Source organism: Doryrhamphus excisus, chromosome 3, assembly GCF_030265055.1.
Source record: "Doryrhamphus excisus isolate RoL2022-K1 chromosome 3, RoL_Dexc_1.0, whole genome shotgun sequence".
NCBI lineage: Eukaryota > Metazoa > Chordata > Actinopteri > Syngnathiformes > Syngnathidae > Doryrhamphus > Doryrhamphus excisus.
The window spans coordinates 6439659-6463200 of record NC_080468.1 but is presented as its reverse complement, the minus strand read 5'-3'; the positions used below and the strand labels follow the sequence as shown (position 1 = coordinate 6463200).

The 23542-nt window shown below is 40.7% G+C and overlaps 1 protein-coding gene across 1 annotated transcript in view; it reads left to right on the top strand.

Moving 5' to 3' along the window:
* The first annotated feature begins 1591 nt into the window (after positions 1 to 1591).
* cdh2 (cadherin 2, type 1, N-cadherin (neuronal)) overlaps positions 1592 to 23542 on the top strand; it is a 54265-nt gene continuing 32314 nt past the window's right edge. Inside the window, exons 1-2 of the mRNA XM_058066613.1 lie at positions 1592 to 1924; positions 3664 to 3772. Of these exons, the coding sequence (XP_057922596.1) occupies positions 1856 to 1924; positions 3664 to 3772 (178 nt within the window). The 5' untranslated portion in view covers positions 1592 to 1855. The remainder of the gene's footprint in view (positions 1925 to 3663; positions 3773 to 23542) is intronic.

The following is a 23542-nucleotide window of genomic DNA, read 5'->3' as shown; positions in this document are numbered from 1 at the left end:
TGGTGGGTTATACAGAAGGGGGTCTTGATGATATTTGATGTTGTTTATTACATCTGCATTAAACACAATATTTGCTTTGTGCTCCTCTATGAATTTTCTTTCTCCTCGTCCACACCAGCAACACGTGTGGACGAGAGCGTGCATGCACTGTGACGCAATAACGTCACACGCTCCACACACTGACGCAACACCCGCACCATACAAAACCTGTACATATGAATGTATTTACACATAAGAATATAACAATAATGAGTTCAGTGATTTGGTGAAATTAACAATAATTGTTTTAAACTCGCGAATAACACAGACAAGAACATTCACAGACCTTGGGTCATTACATGTTTGTTTCTTTTTGCCGAGGCATACAACTGCAACCCACTGAAAGCAGATGCGCATCCCACTTTTGGGTCCCGACCCACCAGTTGAGAATCACCGCTTTAAGTGTTATTATGATGCATCTTTGAGGAAACTTGGAGTATGATTTTAGTATGTCATTGCTGGGCCAAGTGTCCTGTTTTTCCAAAATATGGTCACCCTACTTTGGAAGGGTTCAAAAGAGTTCCTAAAAACTGAAATAAAATAAAACACAGCTTTATAAATTTAAAATTATCATTGATTAATGATTAGAATTTGACTATAATTTCTCTGTATAATGCAGTAGTGGGGTGGCATGGCGGTCTGGTGGTTAGTGCGCAGACCTCACAGCTAGGAGACCAGGGTTCGGTCCCCGCCCTCGGCCATCTCTGTGTGGAGTTTGCATGTTCTCCCCGTGCATGCGTGGGTTTTCTCCGGGTACTCCGGTTTCCTCCCACATTCCAAAAACATGCTAGGTTAATTGGCCACTCCAAATTGTCCATAGGTATGAATGCGAGTGTGAATGGTTGTTTGTCTATATGTGCCCTGTGATTGGCTGGCGACCAGTCCAGGGTGTACCCCGCCTCTCGCCCGAAGACAGCTGGGATAGGCTCCAGCACCACCCGCGACCCTCGTGAGGAAAAAGCGGTAGAAAATGAATGAATGAATGAATGCAGTAGTGTTGAAAGGCCCACTGATTCAAAGGTACTACTGATGATGTGTCTCAAAATGTACATCCTTGAGATAAAGTCTAAAGCCTCATGTAACTGCCATCCATTGGCACAAAGGACATTTTCTATCATTTTCCTGTGCATTTCCAAACTGTAAACTACCAGTTTGAAGACAAAACACCTTGTTTGCATAAATCTGAATGTGATACTAATTTTTAAAATATGAAAAGTAGGTTTTATTTGTTGCATTTTAATAAACAGATCCAATATTATTAAATATTTACTCTTGTGAATGTGTAATAAGTTTTTAGAACGTTGAGATTATGCAAAACATGAGGTTGATTGGACAATACCGGTATCGTTTTGCTCTTTGATTACGACTTCTCGCATAAAAGGCCAACACTTTGCTCATTAACCTTTTTTTGAAAGTGGCACTGGAGCTGATGAAGTGTTGGAAAAAGACGATCTTTGACTTATCTTAACTCTTGTAGCAGTAAGTGTGACCAGCAGGGAGAGACAGAGAGAGAAAAGAGGAAGCCAGGAAATAAAAAGGCTTTCTAGTGGAGTAGCTGGAGCTCTTTTTCATTGTTGTGTTGGAGTGGATGGGAGGCAGCAGCGGCAGCAGCTTCAGTACCAGCCAGTGCTCTGCTTCACTCTCCAGCGGATACACTCAACCAGGAGGCTGCTACATGCTGCAGCCCGACACGCTGTACAACAGTGCATCTTAAAAAGACCAAAGGAGAGGAATCGGGTTTTTTTTTTGTTTGGTTTTGCGAGCTAAAGTGGGATTGTGGTTTTGTATCTCCCCTGGTTTGGAGGATTTACCGCAAATGTACCCACCACGACGACGGGAGGGCAGCGGGCTGCTCCTGGTTCTGACGATCTTGGTCGGGCTGCAGGTAATTTCCGAACACCGACCGGGACACCGGTTTGTGTGGAGGTTGCTTAAACGTATTAGCGTCTTCTTCGCAACTCACCCTTTTTTTTAAACCCGAACAATGCCCTTTAATAAGACTCCAACGACCACTGATAACGTCTGCACTACGTTTTTTATTTGTTTAAACTACCACATTTCGACGCTCTTCAGTTCGTAGCTATATATTACAAATTCAACCGGTATTAACCGACTTTGACCTTATTTAAAAGGTACATACATGCCTCAAGATGAGTTGATAGCATCATCGTTAAAGACATTATCCTCATCAGTGCTGTTTAAATACCGAGAAATACATAACAATTTAAGTGTCTAGTCTAACACGCAACAGGGTAGAGCGTTTAAGAGACAGATTCAGGCCACAAATAGACAGCAATATTAACCAGGAATATGAGTTTTTAAAGCTGGAAATCATGGATTCTCAAACTGTGGTGAAAGTGCCACTGGTGGTACGCCGGATCCATAAAGTGGTAAATTCATATTGCATTGGTAAGGGTTAAGTTCTTTTCAAACATGCTGAAGAAAATTACAATAAGGAACATTTACATACTTCAAAATGAGGTAGGAAGAAGGTTATTGCTCAGGCGTACAAATCATGCATATATATACTGTATAGTTGAAATTGTATACATGAAATAAACAGAAATTATTAACTGACTGAAAATAGATTTGCTTTTTCTACAATATTATATGTTAGCTAATCTTGTAATGTAGTAATAATATGAGGCGGGGGGTTATAATTGAGAACATAGTCGGAATGTTACATGATACAGCTATGATACTACTAGGAAAGCCCCTCGATATTACAAATCCGAATTACGAATCATAATGTTTTGAGAAGAACCTTGTAATGACAGGACTGAAGTAAGGTCATATATTAATGACCAAATGGTGACAGTTTAAGGCGGCACTTTATTCGTTCCTGTAAATGTACTACTATTCCAGCTCCACTTCTCCCCCTCTCTCTTTCTGTGTGAGTATTTTCTATTTTAATTCCTCTCATTAAAACACCACGCACCCACAATGCTCTTTTTTTAGTCACAGCAACCTCTCGACTTACATTCAAATCTTTAGAGATGATGAATGTTGTATTGAGAGTGTACACTAGTACACTAGTAGTAGTGCTGCTTCATTCTGTCTGGGAACACGCCCTAATATTGAAAAAAAAAACGTGCCCGCTGATTCCCTGAAGTCTTCTTTATCATCTTGATGACTCATTTCAAGTGTGGAGGAATTCAAATTCCATTAAAATCCACAGTTGGTCATCGTTAAATGTCTAGTTTCTCTTCCAAATGCGCGTCTAGGGTGTTGGTATCGCCACAATAGCAGATTGTTGGCATTGCCGTTTCATTGCCTTGTTCCTGTTCTTGAAAAGTACACAGTTTGTCCAGAGTGTGTTGATCAGAAAAGCCGCCCATGCAGACTTTGGCAGTAGCACCACCCTGTGCCTAGGCCCCTCCACTGGGACAAATGGAGCTTGTTCTTGCCCAGCCATGCTTTTTGGCTAATGCTTAACCCTTTTGGCCTCATTATCCTAATTGCAGTCCCCGCTATAAAAACAACAGATGCTTTTGTACAACTGAGAGAGGGGTTAGGGAAGGGGGGGGGGGTGTTCAGAACGTGACCGATAGGTTTGGTGGGGTGCTTTTTGAAGTTGATTTATGACTCTTTGTTGGACCCCCACTTTGTCTCTGTCCACCGCAGATTGCAGCAGAATGCAGGGCCACCCCACCATGCAGGCCAGGCTTCTCTGAAGATGTGTACAAGGTCGTACTGCCCGATATCACAGAGAAAGGACAGCCCCTTTTCACTGGTAAGTAAATTTTGGTCTATTACCGTCTGCTTTTGATTGACGATGTGTGTCAGTATGCTAGTCTGTGTGTGATACATGGTTACCCTAGGTGTGGTACGCGTACCCCCAGGGGTACACCCATTTTAATAGAGGATACGTGACTAAAAATGAAGAACAATTAGTGCCTGACACTGTGCCTGAAGGCATCAAGGTCTAAGGTGAATGGAGCAGAACGGAGACAGAGCATGAAGTTGTTTATTGCTCTATGTGCATCAAATGAACAAATAAGTAAGTTTGATGATTAGTTCGTCCAATAAGAGTGTTTCATCTTGAAGATTTAATTTATATGGGTGTTTATGTTTTTAAATGTGAAGGAGTAGTGGGTTCAAAGCCTCTGGTGAAATATCTGAAGGGGTGTGCAACTGCAAAAAGTTTAGGAACGACTGTGGTAGGCCAACATTGTTTAAACTATTACCACCTGAGCAACTATGGATGTTGTTTGCCTCATAAACTCAAGCTAACATGTGGTTCACATTTATACAGCGCTCGCCCATTTTGCTTACATGTTCCCTTTTTTGTGAGCCGTGACTTGTGTCGGCTATGCAGCTTGTTACTCAATAGTGAAGGCATACATTGTGGCTGAAGAGTCGCTTCAATTTGCATATTTCACAGCGGGGGATGGTGGGCACATCATTAAAATCCATTACACACATTTCAGGTCCTATGCAACAAGAAGTAATTAATGATGTTTATTATGACTAATGAGTATTGCTCGGAAAAGTAGTGAAAAGTAGTGAAATTACAGATATAGAAATATCTAAAATATTATGTGGAATGTTACAAGACAGCCCTGCCGATTGGTTGGTGACCAGTCCAGGGTGTAACCCACCTCTCGACCAAAGTTGGCTGGGATAGGCTCCATCAAACCCCAGCGACCCTAATGAGGATAAGCGGCATAGGAAATGGATGGATGTTACAAAACAACTGATGTCATTTATCAGAAAACATTGTAATATTAAGAGAATAAAGCCACAATGTTACAGAATAAAAAAAAAACATAGTTGGAACAGGCCTGTTCCCAGAAGTCCTAATGCTATCAGAAAGAAAGGCAGAATTTGAGAAAAAGTGCTAACATTGCTGTGGTGAAACAAGATCTACTGTTGCAAGGATGAAGTCTGAATTTTCAGAGTAAAATGAATACAGCTATGGTGTTACTAGACAGAAATTTGAATTTTACAAGGGTTTAGTCTTGTGTAAAGCCAATTAGTTATTGGCAGAAAACTCAGAAGAAAGAGAGTAAACCTGTAATGTTAGAAAGAATAAAACCACAGTTTCACGAGAATATTTATTTTCAACAAAAAAGTAGAAAATAAAGATATTCAAGAGTAAAACCGTTATCGTTAAGTCATGTAAGGTTGTAAGAATAAAAACTTTTATAGCAAGCTTAAACATATATACTGTGAAGTCATACGTATGACATTAACTTTCTCATACTATGACTTTTAATTCTCACTTTAGTGGCCTGACATAATACTAATAACATTATGGACTTAAATGTTATAAAAATGTTTAGTGTGACACAAGCACTAGTATATTTGACTTTGTTGAAACCAGCCTGACGTTCTGTAGAAGTTAGTGTGCAGTGCAAAATGCCTATAAAGGGGTTTGCTACTATCAGAAGAGGAATGCTGCTACCGTGAAGCTGTCTACAGTCAGTAATAAAAGAGGAATATAACACCAGTGTGCCATTACGGAGGTTACACCCTCGAGGTCATTTGGGCCAAAAAAGATTCTCACTTGTGTTGTTGGATTTCACAGTATGCGCCTAAAAGTTACACGCCACTGTTGGTGTGATTCAGAGAGGTGGAGGAGGGAGGTAGCAATGACAAGGGGAGGAAAGTGCTGGGATGGGTGGGTGCAGCTTTCACTGAGCTTTACCTTGTGCACAAGTTTCTGTTTGATCCTGCTGGTGATGGATTTCCTACTGCCGGCTCGCGGATGAGCCGTGACCAGGAGTAATCAAGTTCCCTTTATTTTAGAGACACCCCGCCCCTCTTTACTCTGCTGTCCCCTTCCCCCCAGAGGGTTGTTACTGGAGATTTCCTTGACAGAGAGAGAAGGGGCACTCCTGTGTCATTGTAATGCAGCAGCGTGGGATGATGTTAATGAAACTGCATTCTCAAAAGGAAAGCTCCTGTGGTCTGTTTTGAAAGACAAAAATCCCCCACAGTGTGAAAAGTTTGCCTGAGTTTTTAATTTTTTTTCTTGCCTGGCTGTTTTAGACCACAAGGCGAATGCTTTGTATCCTTGCAGTTCATTAGCATTGTCAATTGTGACCAGATTGGGCTAAATAATCAATGGAAAGCATTAAGAGCTTGTTGTTGTTTGCAGGCATTTATATTACCTAAGACTTGGAAAAGGGGTCAAATTAAAAAAAGTTTTTGCACGTGTTGAATTGTATCATTGATGTAATTTGTAAACATGTCCAAGACACACCAACAATTACCGTGACTTGTTCTCTCATACATAACCATACACAACATTTTTTCAGGGATACTTCCCTTATTTGAAATAGGATCGTCTCCACAGTCTGTGTAACACAATCAGCATGCAGTGTTAAGTTTCAGAATTATGACTTGTTCTCATATTCCACTGCCTTTGCCTAAGCTATACAAACGACAAAACAGGCTGTTAAGCTGTTGTCTGGTCTAATTGCAGTCTCTCCTTTGTCGTCGATTAAGGGAATACGCAGCCTAAGGTGTGTTAAAAAAGGTGGAAACAGTGCTTTTTCACATGTAAACAGCGCACATTGTATGCACTAAATTGAGGACTTCCTGTGGATAAGTTGTTGGCGACGGTGGCCAGGCCAGCCTCTGCAGCAGAGTTGATTGTAAGATTTAATCACATTCCTTGGGGTGTCCTCTAGACTTTAACCATCAGCCGTCCAAGCGAGGCTTCATTGATTTTCTAAAAAAAATGCTTTTTGGGGGGAAAGTTATTTGGCAGAGTGTTGCAAAGAAAAGTCAGGAAGGACAATTATTATTGTTATTATTTTAGAACGGCTCTTCAGTCATCCGGTAAAAGGAGGTTATACTCATTGTGAGGTGAAGCAAAGCCATGACATGCTTTAGTAGTTTGCACTGTGTCTGGATGACCTTTCTTTGAAAGAATAGAATGTTTGCTCTGGCCTGATAAGTGAATGGAGGCTGGGACCAAAACATAGTTATTTATTAATAGCTCTGTATGTGTGTGTGTGTTCTCTCTTATCTTGTAGCTGCCTGATTAAGCGGTGTGTTGAACAAAATCACATTTAATTTCAGTTAGACAGCGGGTGGTTTGCCCCTCAGTGGAACTGTAGATGTGCTTTGTGCTGTTTTTATCCAGGTGGGGCCTTCCAAGTTGGAAAGTGTGTCAGTGGGAGCATTATTCAGCAGAGGTTTCCTACCCTAAAAAGTGGGTTAATGAAACGGCCTAGAGCCTAATTGCTCTTAAAACTGCAGTTGGATCATCTCTCTATATACTGTATATATAAAGTCATCCCTTGCCACTTAGCGGTTTGAATTTTGCGTCTTCACTCCATCACAAATGCATATTTCAGCTAATGTCATGTTTGCATAAAGTAAACATTTCCAGCATAGCGTTTGGTGAGACACACAATAACCAGACTGAAAGCTGAAACCAGATAGGTAAAATAATACAGAATAAAAATGTAACTCTGAACCTGACGCCACTTCCTGTCCACCACTCACTCTGCTCCCTGCACATTTATAACACACACAAGCAGGAGTTTAATGTCTTACATTGATTATTTACTCGTATTATGTGTACTATGCTGGGTAATACGAGTGTAAATATGACTCTAAGGGTGTTAATATCTAGAGGGCTCTAAGAAATCAGATTTAAAAAGTCGTTAATGAGGAAAATATTCCATTAATAATCAAGCAGTCCTACTTCATGGAAATTCACTTATCACGGTTTGGTCTGAAACCAAGTAACTGTGATAAATGAGAGATTAAGGTACAGGCACATCACAATGAAAATGAGCATTTTTGAAAGCTGATATGTTTCCGTAGTTCAATTCTGTAGATCACTTCAAAAAGTGATCAATCTGGAAAAATGGGTCTGTTAACAGAACTCCTGAAATTCGAAACATTTTAATTCATTGCAATGTGCCTGCATGTTCTGTGGGCTTTTGTTTTCCTCATCCAGCCTCACTTCAAGCGGGGTTTACACTTGACCAGCTTAATAAAACAATTGAAACGATTAGTGTCAACGTCAGGAATGGCAACCTTTAGTTACACGTGCTACAAGCATACAGAGCTCAAGAATGTTCTCTTAATCTATCATTAAGTATAATCACTCGTCTTTGCATTGTCTACACCAGGACAACTATTTAAATAAATGAAAACACCACTGCTCCAATACCCTATGTACCAAATCGTCGATTTTGCACCGTTGTTTTAGTTCTGAGTCCTGTTAATTGTGATGGCCCTGGGTACAGCTGTGGCCACTTACGTGTGTTTAAGGGGGGCCCCTGTGTTTGTTGAGATGTGACCCTGCACGACCCACTCCTGTAAACCAGCCCAAGTACTCAGCAACATACACAAGCCCCCTTTTCCTGCACATTGACAGGAGCTACCATTAGTAGAAGGATTGGTGGTAAGGTGTAGAATTAGAGATTGACCGATACCGAGTCAAGGCATTTGATTAATTTGCCGTAAAAGTAAAAATATCGGAATCCGATTTGTTTGCATCACTGGAGCAAAGAAGGATGCTATGCCACCCTTGTTTCACAAAGATAAGTACCTTCGAGTCTTGCGACAGGAAAAATGCAAGCTGCAGTGTTTGGGTGCCCTGCTTGAATTCACCTGTGTAGGTTTGTCTAATGTTGTGTCGGATTAGTTAGCTTTTGGTTTCTTTTCGGCCATCTAATTTAAAAAAGGCAATATCGTCAAAATGCTGAATATCAGCACCAGTAATAATACAAAGTTTCATTTTAAAAATGTTGTGTTCAGTTGTGTTATCACTGACTAATGACATTTTTTGGATGATCTGAAACATTTAAGCATTACAAACATGCAAAAAAATGCTTTTTCACAAATGTTAAATTCATAAACAGAACATAAATTGAAATCTGTGTGGCCAGTATTGTGTTTGAGGTCTGTAGGGTGTCTGTGTCTAATCTGTGTTGAGACCACATAATGCTAATACTATATGTGATCCACAGGCACAGAGCAGGTATAATGCAGAAGAGGAAACATGAAGTGCAACAAGAACCACTGTTGGATTTCTTCTCTTTTGTGAATAGTGTTTGCCCCTGCTGCGTTTGGCATATTCATTGTAGGATATAAAGAGGTACCAACCCCATCACTCCATCGCCTGCATAATCTTAATTCTTTTTTTTCCCTGGAAGTAAATCAATGAATCCAGTGTCTTTGTTTGCAGTGATCAATATGTTGTAATGACGGCCGTGCTCCAAATCCCAGGTTGGATTGAGTTTTATTCTTTTTATTGTTTTCACCCTGCATACATTTATTTTCATCTTGTACTTTTTTCCCTCCTCCTTCCTGGGAGCACCATGGCCTATATAACCAACACACATTGTGACAGTAGATTGAATCCTGGCAGAATATATTTGTGGGAAAGAACCTTTTGATGCAGTTTGCTTACAGCATAATAAGGAAGTAGAGGTAGAGGTGTTAGGTGTCCAGTAGTGCCAGGCCACTATACACGCTATTTTTTTTCCAAGCCTACACTTTTTCTTTATTTTACAACATCACAGATCCACTGCAGTCCGAGGCCAAAACAATTTAAAAGTGAAATAAAAATAATGGTTGCATTTTAAGCCAGTGTAGCCATCTGTGGCTAATTGGTGGGTGCGTTTCGGAGCCTGCTGGGTGGCATAGAGGGATAAAGCGTAATTTATTTATGTCTGACCTTTTTAGGCTCTAAGTTCTTAGCCAACTAAAGGCAGCCTGAAAATAATCCCTCGGTATGTGCAAGCACACCATGACTTAGGAGCTTAACTGAGTAAAATGTAGATGGCTGGCATTGCTTCTCTTCATATCTCTGTTATCAGCTACAGGCCCTGCCATCCGTTATTGGCACCTAACACTGGCTGACATTGTGCTTTAGTTTAAGTCATGCGGGGGGTTGACCTGCGCATATAGTTAGCGTGTGAGAGACAATGACACGCGTGTTAGTAAAGTCTATTTGACCCAAATCGGCAAGAAAAATATGCAAGATCATGGCTGGAAATCTGATTGGTTCAACTTGCATTGCCATGTGTTGCCACGTTTATTAAGTTTATCTGGTGCACACCAAGGGTTTGGATGATCATAGTTGACTAAACAAACTAGACACACCGGCATTTATTTTAGCTGAATCAAACATGACGCATATAATAACCCCAAATTTTAAATTCAGTTGGAGTAAGGCTTTCGAATGGCTCCTTCACGCAGTCTTGTGAAGGTTTTATAGCCTATTTGCTCTGTTTTGCCAAACAGGGCTGATGCTGTGAAAAAAAAGTGTTTATCGTCATAGCCACACAGTCCTACCATGCGTGAGTTGGCTACATGAAAGGAGGTGGTACCATGTGTGGATCACCCAAAAAGAGCATAAAATAGCCACACTAGCCAATGAGGTCATGTATAAATAACTATTGACCTGACACACCTCCATAAAACAAGGCCAGTGTTTTTTTTTATCTTTTAAAGAAAAGAAAACGCCAGCTTGCAACTAGAAGAGAATGCATCAGTGTTAAGATAATTGTTTACCCTCCCTGTGACTGATTTGTAGCTTTCTCAACCATTTTTCTTCAGCAGGAGGGCCTCTTTCTTAGGCTGCTAAAGCAAACAACTCCATATCTCTTTCAAGGATGCCGTCGACAATCCAACCTTGGTTCCTGCGAGCCAAGCCTATCTGCTTATTCTGCAATATAGCCTTTCGATTTAGACTACACTTTATCTCTGCGTTGTGCTTTTTTCTCATTACCTTAAACGAAATCAGAGCGGCAAGCGGCCTTGTCCTTACATTTTCCATCAGCAGCATGTGAAGGAGCCACTCCCCACAGCCATTATGTTCTCTGTCTCATTAAATCTTTGGTGCAGTAGGCTATATATTCAGGCTCAGTTGTGTTACATTCACTGGCTGCAGATCACACACTCCAAGTAATCCAGTGAAAACTAGAAAGATCCCAGTGCTGTTTAGCCCTTCCTACCCACTTCAAGCTTCATGCTGTTTTGACGAAACGACAAATTGGCTCGCCATCACGTCTCCGTTGACAATAAGAGAGAAATTTGAAGCCGGGGCACATTGATCGACCCAGATACTATAACCCATGTTCACAAAGAGGCGGCTAACTCCTGCAGGCCATGCCAACTATTGTGTTTCAACAGAGGCTTCAATTTCAACGCACCAGCGCTTCGTTAGACACTAGCCCTTCTGATGACTCACTAGGTTGTATCTCATGACATTGGGCATGCATCATCCTTTCATCTGCTATTCTCTTCCCTTCTTTCTCCTCCCTTCCTCCAACCACACATTCTGAAACAGAGGAGCTCCCAACAATGACGGATGTGACATAAATGAGTAATGTAGGGACAGAAGTGAAGCATTCACTCTATTTTTTTATGTTGTCAGCTTGTGTCTCCAAAGCCTCATTCGTTTGACCATGAGCTATATGTGAAATTTACAAAGTGTAGCTTATTGTTTTGTACGATAGAAGCTTGTAAAGATTACATTTCTTTATTGTTTTCTAGTTCCATTCCATTTCCAGACTATGATGTAAGTCAGCTTTTGGTGTAAGTCGAATCACGCACCTAAATCATACCTAAATTAGCTCCTTAGTCACTCATACCACACACAGAACAGATGGACATAAAATACAGTCGTACATCAACACTAAATACAATAATTAAATGAAACAATAATAATAGAAACCTTTCCATGTCAATATTAAGACCAATACTCTAGTTATTAATGCTGCTTTTAGAGGACCAGCGACATGGCAGTTATGTTTGTGATTTCGGATCGTCTTTGAATGTGACAGGTGTTCTTTCTTTTGTGTGCGACTGCGGGGAGGAGGAGGACAGGGGAGCTTGCAGACAGTAATCTGATTTATTTAGGCAGTAAAGAGACTTTTGATCAACCACCTCCTCATCATCCTTAAAATATGATCTTTTTCGTTAATTACAGTATGTTCACAGCCATCCACTGTTGATAGCACTGTGACTGCACGCACATTGCACCTAGTGTATCTTTCCGCAGTGCACGGCTTTGTAGCTACAGTAGTTCTGGAGCCAGTCTTGTGTTGCTAGTGTTGTGAGTCTCTACCAAAGTGTATTGATTAATGAATGAGAGTGAGTACATAACCACGAAAAAAAACAAGGACCTGTACAGCTTTGTGTTTAAGGTCCCCCATTATGCGAAAGTGATTTTGATGATGTTGCAACAACAATTTATGTCCTATGAGCAATGGTCTTGTTGCTTAACTGTCCCACTCTTTACTGTTGTTGTATGTAATATATGTCACCTATTACATTAGACAAGTAATAGAGTTACAGTGTATATATAAAAACACTGGATAAAGTGCACACTAGCGTCTTTTGGACAGGCATAAACAAACAAAGCTCAATAGCATTAAAGCTAGAGATGCACAAAACGGTGTGTTCTCAGTGGTGATTATTAAAATCAGATTTTAAACCTTCTAAATTCTGGAAACAAGGCTAGATTTCTGACGACGCACTTCCATTACACATATGTTTGACCTCTCGGGCTTAAAAAGTGTTGGACAATAGTATAAAAAGGGGACCTTTAAACTGACGTGGATACTTGATTGAAAATGTTGTCTATTTCCCAGCCCCCAAAACTGCGGTCTCACTCTCATTTAATAAGAATATGCACTATATTAAATGTCTGAAGTGATCTACTGTGACTAGATCTTGCTGACACCAGCGCCCGCCTGCCATCGCAGTATACAGATATTATGATTGACCAGCAACACTTTCCAGTCTCAATCTTGAGTGCACACCGAGGCAGTAAGCAACATATTGCTCGGTGGCTCACATCGTCTTGAGTTTATACTGTCTCTTGCCACCATCGATATTTATTGAGTCATTAAAGAGTGCGTGGCATGTCACCACTTTATTTCCTTTCGCACTGCCTGCTCAGCAGGACTGAACCTGGAGGGGGTATATTCTTCCTGAAGGGAATAATGTAACCATTGGTATTGACAGTTGTAAAAAAATAACCTTGTGGGTGTGGAAAATATGCACAAAATGACAATGACAGGATGATTTTGTTTGGGGTGCTGTTGATTTGGTCTCAACTACTTTTCAGCTCAAACTATTTTATATATAGCAGTTCATTAAGTCACTGAAATTGAAGTAGGAGTTTAGAACAATCGCAACAAACACAGTAAAAATGATCAGAAAATCTCAGGAGAGAATGATTACTACACAACTTGCGCAGGCCTGTTTTACATTACCTTGAAAATCTAACCCCACTGCAGACTGTTCCACAACAATAAGAAATACCAGCATCCCACCGTCATGCGTGTCACTCTACCAACGAGCCATACATTCAATCCCACGCCCAACATCAGCCCTTCACTTTTAACACTAAGTGCTCGAAGCATTGTGACCTTTGTAGATGATAAGCTTCCTTTGGGCGACTCGAAGAGTTTGGAATAATGACCTGGGCCACTAATTTATGGCATTGCTAAACATATGAGGGCTGCGAGCCAAGGTTATTGACCTTTCATGCCTGTCAGTTGTGATAGAGGGAGCTAGAGACAGACGAAGAACGAATTGGGCTTATTACATAGCCATATTCACGCTTTTTTGAGTATAGCTTTCAAAGTAGCTTATTGCGAAATAAAAATAACAATCCAGCACACATTTAGTTTGGAATATTTCAGTTGTGTCACATGATATGTCATGAATGCTGCCCAATCTAGTCCTTACTTTATGCATACACAATGTTCTTTACTGTCTTCGGTAACTTTACTGTCTAACGCAAACCTTTTTTTGTTTTTCGTCCAGACCATAGAGACTTAGATTTAAATCATGCATGCTTTGTCACAGTCAGACATCCAGTCATCCATCCATCCAGCCATCCATCCATGGAATCGCCAATTAACCTAACTTGTTTTTGGAATGTGGGAGGAAACCGGAGGACCCGGAGAAAACCTACGCATGCACGGGGAGAACATGCAAACTCCACACAGAGATCCCAGTTAGACATGCAAACTAGAAATTTCAAACATCCATTTTCAGACCATAAGTTAGCATTTTTACTCTCTCAAAATGTTTTTTTTTCCTGAATAAAGTTGGAAAATAGCGACGCGTGAGAACTCGATGCAGGGTATGACCTGCCTAAGCAAGGTTAATACTTGGCACGAAAAGCATATCGTTTTACAGCAGTGCATTTGAGCCATGGTCCTTGTTGTGCTGTTCTCCAAGTCTCATACTTCAATGTTAGAATTTCCATACTGACTTTGTGGTTTAATTTATTTTTTCTCCCATTGCCATTGTTTGTGGTTCGTACATTTGTAGCTATAATGACAAAGCAGCAAATCTGATCAGACAGATAAGCATTAAATAAAAACGAAACATGAAAAGAATGTCATGTAGACGGTGGAGAAACAAAGCCCTAGATAGAGCAGATTGAGCACATATTATTGCAGCCTTGTCCTCTCTTTGAGCTCCCCCGCCTGTAAAAACCAGGCAGGGGGTTAGGAAGGCATGCATTTTTATTGGCTCAACATGCCATGATGTTTTTTTTTGCTTTTTTCCACTTTTGCCCCACCACTTGCGTTTATAATCATAACCAGTCCCCTATGGGGGTTGACTGACCAGGCTTATTGACTGTCGAGAAGCATATCTTTACTTGATGCATTGTTTGTGTATCACACCACATCCCCAGTGGGGAAAAAAGCGAAATAAGTCGCTCTTTTAGTGTATTTTATCATTAAATGGATGTCCCAGTGAGGTTAAACTTGAAAAGCCATGTTTTTGTTGTCGTACATTTGCTTTGTTAATGCAGTGCATTGGATATTGCTATAGCCTCAATTAGGCAGCAAGAGCAAAAGCAACATCATTTATACTGCTTTGGCCGTGCTCATTTAGAGGGACTTTTCAAGTGTTTGTTTATATGCAGCAGAAGGCTAATGCATGAGGAGCTTGTGAGTTTGTGTGTGCAACTGACTTATCGCATGTCTGGTACTCATCAAATTATACAGCACATAAATAAGGAAGAGATGTGTGTGGGGGTAACTAGGCCATGAGGAGTGTGGGGGCTATTTTGGAGCGTGTTTCATTGAAGTGGATACTATGGACAAGTGAGTGCCAGCTGATAGACGGCACATACACTTATATATGCTCCCACCATTGCCTAATATGGTTGTCGACAAAAACGAACTTGTGTGGTCACTGTACATTTAGTGGCTGACACAAAATACATTTAAAAGTGTGTATTGGAAAAACAAACACAAAACACTGAGAAAATACATTGGAAGTACTTCTGCTCTGCTCTCTCCCAGTCTGTGTATGTGTCGACCATGGTATTTGAAACTATATTTTAAAGGTTTTTGGTCAAATCTAAGCCACCAAGAATAAAAGAATATAAAATCCATCTGTGTTAAATCTGTATTTCAACACAGAAGACGGTATTATGCTGTGTTATGGTTTATGACTTAGTGTACATCACACAATACTGTCCAGTCATGTTCTTAATGTAAGGATATATTCTTTACTGTGTAGCATTTGGTCCTATAACAAAATTACTTGTGTGGATGCTACAGGATGTGTTGTCGTTTTGGATTTACTGGAACCAGTTTTTATGAGTTTTGCTGAGCCCTTATTTCTTCCAATTATTATTTGTTTAGAGAAGGCCTCAGGTCTATAATGTGCTTACAATTACACATAGTGTCTGTTTAAATGAGATCTTGTTGAATAAATAGCAGAAAACCAACTGTGGCGAACCGATTAGAATGTTTCCCTTCTTGTCCCCACACCACGAAATGTGTGGGCCAGTGCAGACGAGGTCAGAAGACAAAAACAAGGCTTTGTTTGACATTTGTTTAGAGTTTAGATTATTAGAATGCAAAATTCAAAATGTATATTTTAAAGCTCAGGCAACAGGAGGAAGAACAGTTCAGAAATAGATGTTTAATACTGCAATTTGGTGTACAGACAAATCTAATTTTGCATATACATACACATGTTGCCTCATTCCTGTGTGCGTTTTCAAGGAATGTTTTTTTTCATGTGGAATACTACAAGGAGCACAAAGTCAAAATAAAGGTGTTATTCTATTTATACAGTTGCTGGTCGGTGCACAGTACAGCAGGAGAGACTGAAAACATATGACCATGTACAGAAAAAAAATACATGCTCAGAAAACAACAAAACAGCCAAAATAGAGAAAGAGAGAAAATGAGTATGGCAGAGGAGAAGCTGAGACTATAGAGGAATAAATTATTGACAAAGGTGGAGATGTAGCACAGATGTGGAGTATCCGTCTGTACAGCGCTACATAACCAGTGACTGGGCTGTAACATCATCCTGTCTTCAAAGTTTTTTGTTTTTTTTCCTGGGGAACACACAGGTGAACACATTGCAAGTGAGTTGAAGGAGTTTTCTCCAGGAAAGTGATGAGAAGAAACAAGTGTGTGTAACTGGTTGATCTAATATTATGAAAGCAGCTGCCCTAAACAACTGGAATACATGCTAAGTCCGTATTGCTCCACACTAGTTGAGATTTTAATGTTAATGTTACAATGGAACTAAAAGGCACTACAAAATACCATAGAACTAAACTGCAAACTTCTAAAATGTCTTTTTCAGCTAAACATGTACAGACCATGTATTCCACATTTCCACATTGGAAATGACTCATGTACGTTTTTGAACCATGATAATGTTGCCTTTAATGGACGTTAAATCATCAAGCAGAACACTGTCATGCTGTGCACCTTCTAAGCACCACTGTTGAACCCATTACAGGGGTGTGGTTGCATGTGCACGTGGAGCACTACAAGGTCTCGCCCGTGCTGACAGCTGGAAGACTTTTCCACAGCCGATATAGTCTCTCACCTCCTCCTCTGACCATTTATCGGTCTGTCGGCATTGTGCTTGGAAAAATGCAATTGCACCAACATTGATTTGTGTCTGTTTGAAATAAGGCGGCCCAGACGCCGCGCACATGCTTAAGTGAGAGGTCTTTTTCTTCCTTTTTCCCTCTCTAGAAATTTTGTAAACCTCTCTTTCTTGCACTGGCACAGTTTAGAGGTCGATTCCTTACCTCTTTTTTTTTCAGGGCCACCAAAGGGGTCTGAGAATTGCACACAGGCAGCTGTGTAGGATGAGTGTGAGGGGTTAGGCGGGGGTGTTCTCTACCCATCAGAGGAGAAACAAAAATTAAACAGCTGGGCAGACCATTTTGGGGGTAGGCAGGCAAATAGCACAAGAGGAGCTGGGTTGCCACGGCTTCCTGCCCACAGCTTGGAGCTAAGCAAATGTCTGGCTCATGTGTTATGAGTTAGCACAGACATAACTGTTTTTTAACACACGCTGCTCTACAGTGGTCCTCTAAACGTTAATGGGAGGAAGGGCAAATTATGTGCAGAGGAGAAGCTTCCCCTTGTGGGATTAATGAGAGGCTCTGTCTATGTTCACAGGAAATATGAAAGACCCTTTGTTAGTAAAGGGCTTGGTGCTGACAAAAAATAACCACCCGCGTCATATCGAGACCACCTCTCCTCTGTCCTCAAATTCATTGCCTCCTTTCCTGCTCATCTGTCACTCTGTTTTTTTCTCACCCTCCGATAAGCCTATGTGTTTTCTGTCCAAGTCGCTCATTTACGATTCCACACTGCGCCTGCTGTACGGGGCCCAAAGAGACACTTGGCTGCATTGTTAGTATTCACTGTCTCTTTACACTTCCTGCCACAGGGTGGGCAAAAGGGAGTGGAACAAGCAGCTCTGTACAGTTGGTGGTTCATGCTTTTCAACTGTGAAGCCTCTATTTACATTCAAAAGAGACAAAAACATATACAATATATTACAGTTTGGTGAGTATGTGCTGGTAGTATTGGTTTATTTTTAGCTCCGTTAGTCTTGTCTGTGTGTGTGTGTGTGTGTGTGTGTGTGTGTGTGTGTGTGTGTGTGTGTGTGTGTGTGTGTGTGTGTGTGTGTGTGTGTGTGTGTGTGTGTGTGTGTGTGTGTGTGTGTGTGTGTGAGAACGCACACTTCTTCAGGCTATTCTAAATAAAGAATGAACTGTCGGTGAGGGGAAATGACTGCTTGGCACTGCACTGGTGGTGTGTCTTTCATCAGGTCACACATTGGTCTCTTCACACCTGTGACTCAGGACAGGATGTTGGCAGGTGTTAATTGCATTTACAAAACGAGGCATGATCCCCTAAAAATGTACGCTATAATATATAACTATGACTGGGTTGCTTTGTGAATCAGTTAAATGAAAAAGTTTGTTGGTCCAGCCATATTTTTTTCATTGTACTTTCCTTAAAATCAATGTTAAAATCCCGTCTTGTCTTATCTCGTTCTCGTGGATCCATGCGACACCATGATATGAATAAATATTAACAAACAACATAAATTAATAGAGAAGTGGAGGATAATATCAGTATGCATTGTAGTGAAGCACAACATCCACATGAGACTATACTGATCTGGCGCCACTTGCTCCTCCAAATACGTAAGAAGTTATGGAAATTATCATTCAACTGTAAGGAACTGACGAGCATGTCTGTAAAATCTGAGCCCTACTTGTTGAAAAACATGGCTGCCATCAAGCAAAACATCAGGACTTAGCAACCAATTGTCCATAAGTCATTGACCATTTATCTGATGATTATACAACTTTGAGGATGTCTGTATTACACGTATAAAAGCAGTCAAGAGTTCGGACATATGAATATTGACATATTGAATGAGATCGTGTGCTTGTCTTCCAGAGCCTTTCAAGCACAATCCATAGAGGGCACCACAAATAACCCCCCACCCCCCAAAAAAAATCACATGATGCAGTCTTGCAAAGCCAAAACATTTTATTGCTGTTCATTTTTCAGCTACGTTGCTTGGAGCTACAACGATATGTTTGTGTTATAGATGTTTGAGCCGTTAGTCATAGTTGGTGTTTGCCTTGCCTCAGGAGTTCCACACTCATAGCAGAGAATCTATTGGCTCCATATTGACTTCTACCTACTGTCTCCAATGGATTTGACATGGATAACATGGTTGGGTTTGTAGCCCGAAGGGGGACGGAAGGGGAAGGGTAGGGAATTTAATAATAGCAGGAGACCCCCAAGTAAAAGGAAGAGTGAAATAAAGAAGACTCGAATGAAGAGGGCTCAACTTGGCAAAAGCCAAATGGGTTGTCAGGGGCGACAGCATCGCCCTCGCCTTTAGAAGGCTTGGAAGTAGGGGTGCTCCAGTCAGGGTTTTATTCCAATAGTGATCACCCATGAATGAGATCGGCCGATAGCTACACTAATCACATAGATTAACTGTATGCTCATTTTTCAGTTTATTAATCATCAGTGGTATTGGCCAGGGGCGTCGTTAGACAAGGTATTATTGCCTTTATTTTTGTGTAAAAATGTTTGTACTATTTGACACTAACCTATATGTAACTTGATGCATATTTTGGATTAATGGGACTAAACTTTTCAATCAATATTTTTTAGCTCAAGATAACAAGATTAACTGCATAAAATAATACATATAAGTATCTTTATTAAATATAAATATTTCCTGCTCGACTTAAAAGAGAATAAATTCAGTCTCCAACTTTCATCACTATGAGAGCTGTTAACTATTGATGTTTTATTTATGATGGGCAACATTTAAATTGTACACTACTTTACTGACTGAGCAGATCTACACTCTGTGGCCATTGTCTTTTCGCTGTTTTGTTCTTATTTGGCATTATATATAAAGGCATACAATCGGACTTCAACAGTGCAATAAAAAATTAATAAAGAGTTGAATGAATTATTGTTTGAGCCATTTTGAGTGAGGATAAGCGGTAGAAAATGAATGAATGAATAAACAAGCAACACACAAATAGTGATTTGAGGATAAGACATTATTAGTATAATGAGTAAAGTTGTTCAAGTCGTAGTGAGCTCGATATTAACCACATTGCTTGTTTGTTTTAAAACCAAAAATGTCACATTTGGAGCTTACTGCTAGATTGCTGCCACTAATGCAAAGTACAGCAACACCCATCGAGTCAAAGTGTGTAAACAAAGTTACCACATAGTAAAGGAATGATCAAACACGCTGGCATTGATTGGTGTAGCCTGTGTCAAGCTCAATATGAGATGCATCATTTTGTTGGTAACCTCTAGGATTTGCCACTGTTCTATTATATATTTTTTGTAATTGGCTTTGAAAGGCGCTCATCAGTATACATTGTTTACATGTTTTTATTTACAGAAATTGGATAATATTGATCGGTGGCCGATCGATCGGAGCATCCCTACTAAGAAGTGAGATAATGTTGGAGTAAGACTGTATGAGTCAAAGCTTATACGGCTGAGACAATACATATATACATTAAGGAGCTGTTTAAATAATTTATAATTGCATTTCCTGGGGGCCTGCTCGACTGTAATGAGTTTCATAGTTTCATTCTATGCTTTAATTGTAACACCGAAGACGACATTAATTTGTTTAATGCACCAGGCTGCACTGGCATGGTTGCATAGAGCTTAACAGCCATCCTCTGGAAAGTATAAGGCTTATTAGGCCTGATGGCCCCCATGAATGTGACCATGATAGACATCATTCTGGGTTTGGATTCATTCATACCAAATTGAGGCTCATTTCCAGGCCCTGTATGTCGTAATGGGCCATTAAGGGGCCATGTTTGTAAATGGAGGGGCCAGATGTCCGTAATGTGGCTGAGGGTCCAGCATGGACATTGACACTGCAGTTTTAAAGGTAGGAGGAGCACGGGCCGGACAGTACCCCTCATTAAAGTGACCTGTGCTCCGCTACAGTAGACCCATAAAACAGCGCTTAAATGTTCTTAGCAGAAGAGCACTGCAATTTGCCCACAGTTCCATGGCTGTAAAAAAAGGAATTGAATTCCGTAAGAATGATCTGCTGTCATAGCTCATGGCACCAGCTGTCTGACCGTGTTTAAATGAAGCCCCTGGGTGTCACTCCCACCCGGTTTGCTGGTGTGTTCCACATGCTGCAATGATCCTAAAAGCTTGGCTCCCACAGGTCTACTTGAGCAGAGATGCCTAGCCTACACTGAGGTGGACATATGTTCGGACAACATGGAACATCTCAGTGTATAATGCTGTTGTCATTGATTTATGATGCTACATGGGATTTCTCATGTTACCTCTGTGCCACCTCATTTGTCATCCTCATTCAAAATTACTTGATGAACTTCGTGAATGTGAGCCTTATAAAGTGATAATTTACTACTGCATGGTAGCAGCCATCCCTCCCTGGACACCCCATCTTGCCTTTGTTTATGGGCACTGAAACTTATCATGCAGCTGCTATGGAAGCACCTCTTGGGGGTTCAGCAATGTTCACGACCCCTCTAATGTAGATTCCAGAGGGGCAGAAAGACAAATGTTTGTGCTTCGGTCTTCCTGGTATCCTGGGTTGCTGCTGCAGCTGTCATGTTGTCCTTTCTGTGCCCATGCCTTTTAGTCACATCAAAACACAATATCCATCTCGCTTGCCGGCTTGCCATGAGATATCTGGTGTTTGACAGAAACCTTTGGAAGAAGACTATGAGGCTCTAATCCTAAAAGAAAAACATTTACGACACATGCAAAGGTTTCACATAGTGGACAGTGTCCATGGACCAAATACGGAATATTGGAATATAATGTATGAAATAGATTCTTACCAAAACAACATAGCACACTTGGCAAATAGATTTTTTTTACTTCTGTCATGGATGACCTTTGTGCTCCTCACATAGAGGGACTTTGACTCATTTAGTGGACTGTTATAAGGTATTATTTATGACCTTGTTTACTTATTTGATGAATGGCCTTGCATTGACATTCTGTGCAAAATAAGAATACTGTCCATAAGTTGTCTCTCTCATATTGTCCTTCATGTGGAACACTTGAGCCTCGTTTGTATGCTGCTCACTCATATTGAGCGCCAATGCAAATCTGATTTACACGTGCACCACCCCACCCCCACACAAGCCCTAACCCCTTCTTTGGCCAATCTTCAGAGCTTACATGGCCGGCCATTGTTTCTAATGGATGGTTCTTTTAATGTGATAGCTGAAAGAAACACCCTTCCCCCATTTAGTTTTCATTATGGACCAGGATACTTGTAGAGCTCTCGCTACCCTTACCCCCTTCTTTTTTTGCAACGTCCCTCTCTGTGGTCTGAAAACTGACTGCTTTAGGTTACTTTCAAATAACAGATAGGTCGTAGTTGAGGTGTGGCCACGGCTGTAGTGGGGAAGCAGCAGCAAGGTAGGAGACACTCTCTCTTTTGCTGCAAGGCTAAAAGCAGTCAGCTCATGCCGACTGTGAGACCTCAATCAAAGGGATTTGTGATGGGACTGATCTTTGACCCCTTCAACGCCCACATTATGTAAATATGTGTAGCAAATAGAATGATGATAGCTTTTATTATCACATAAATACACAGAGTTTACTTTTGAGATGATAAAAGTGCAAGAAGGTGTTGTTATCACAGACATCTACAACTTGATGCTCCTTTTGAACATCTCAAACCTCAGGCAATTACACAGCACTGGTGAAAACAAGGAAGACAAACCTGTTGTCATGTAATTGAGCTTCCTCCCATGTGTTGTTATACGGCAGTGGGTTGGTAAGGTAACCAGATCCTCCCATCCCCGCTGTACATCCCTCCCCCATCCGAAGCAATGTTATTGTCCCTGTGCACAAAGGATGAGGGGGATGTGTAACATAAGATGGAGTAGCTCACTGAGGTTCATGGACAACGCCCTTTTCCAGACTGTACCAGCATGTATCAAAGGACAGTTTCAGGAAGAGGTTTTACCTTCAATTCTATTAAAAAAAAATCAATCCGGGGATAGGGCAGACATGCCACTACTTGTTGCTTTTCAGTGCTTTGCTTTTTGCTTTTGAGTTAAATCAAAAAGTCCTTCCACTTCCTCAATCAAGTCCCACAGTAGGACTCAATCATTTTCAGAAATAGTTTTACACTTAAAACATTTGCAGGTTTGATCTTTTTGTCTACTGTCCAGTATATTTAGTCTACAATATTGTGATATGGATAATGATTTCTTAATCTGAGTAAAGGTCCTATTATGCAAAATGGTTAATGTTCTAACAGTAATATATGTCAGTAGAGCCTGTTTATCAACACTAAATGTGAGAAAATGATATTGTCTCCCTTATCATTGGCAAGGAGGTCAGTTTTGAAGTTCTGGGTCAACAAGATGTCATTAAGGAAAAATGTATAGTACATCACTTACAAAAAGGCTTCACTACACATCATAAAATAAAGCCTGGAGCTCAGTTAAAAAGACAGTGCTCGGGTCTAGCAGAACTAAAAGTGAGACTGCCTGCATCTGTGTTTGGACGGATATAATTTGTCACCTTGATCAGAGCCGTCTCAGCGCTGCAGTAGGTGGGGCATAAAGCTGATGCTATTACAATAGCTGATGTGAATTGTGTGTCTACAAGCCCATGTGTTTACATCAAGTGATAGAGGGGATCCTTTGCTTGGCTTTAAAGCTCAGTATAAGTCATGTGTATTTGATTCAAACCATGTGTTG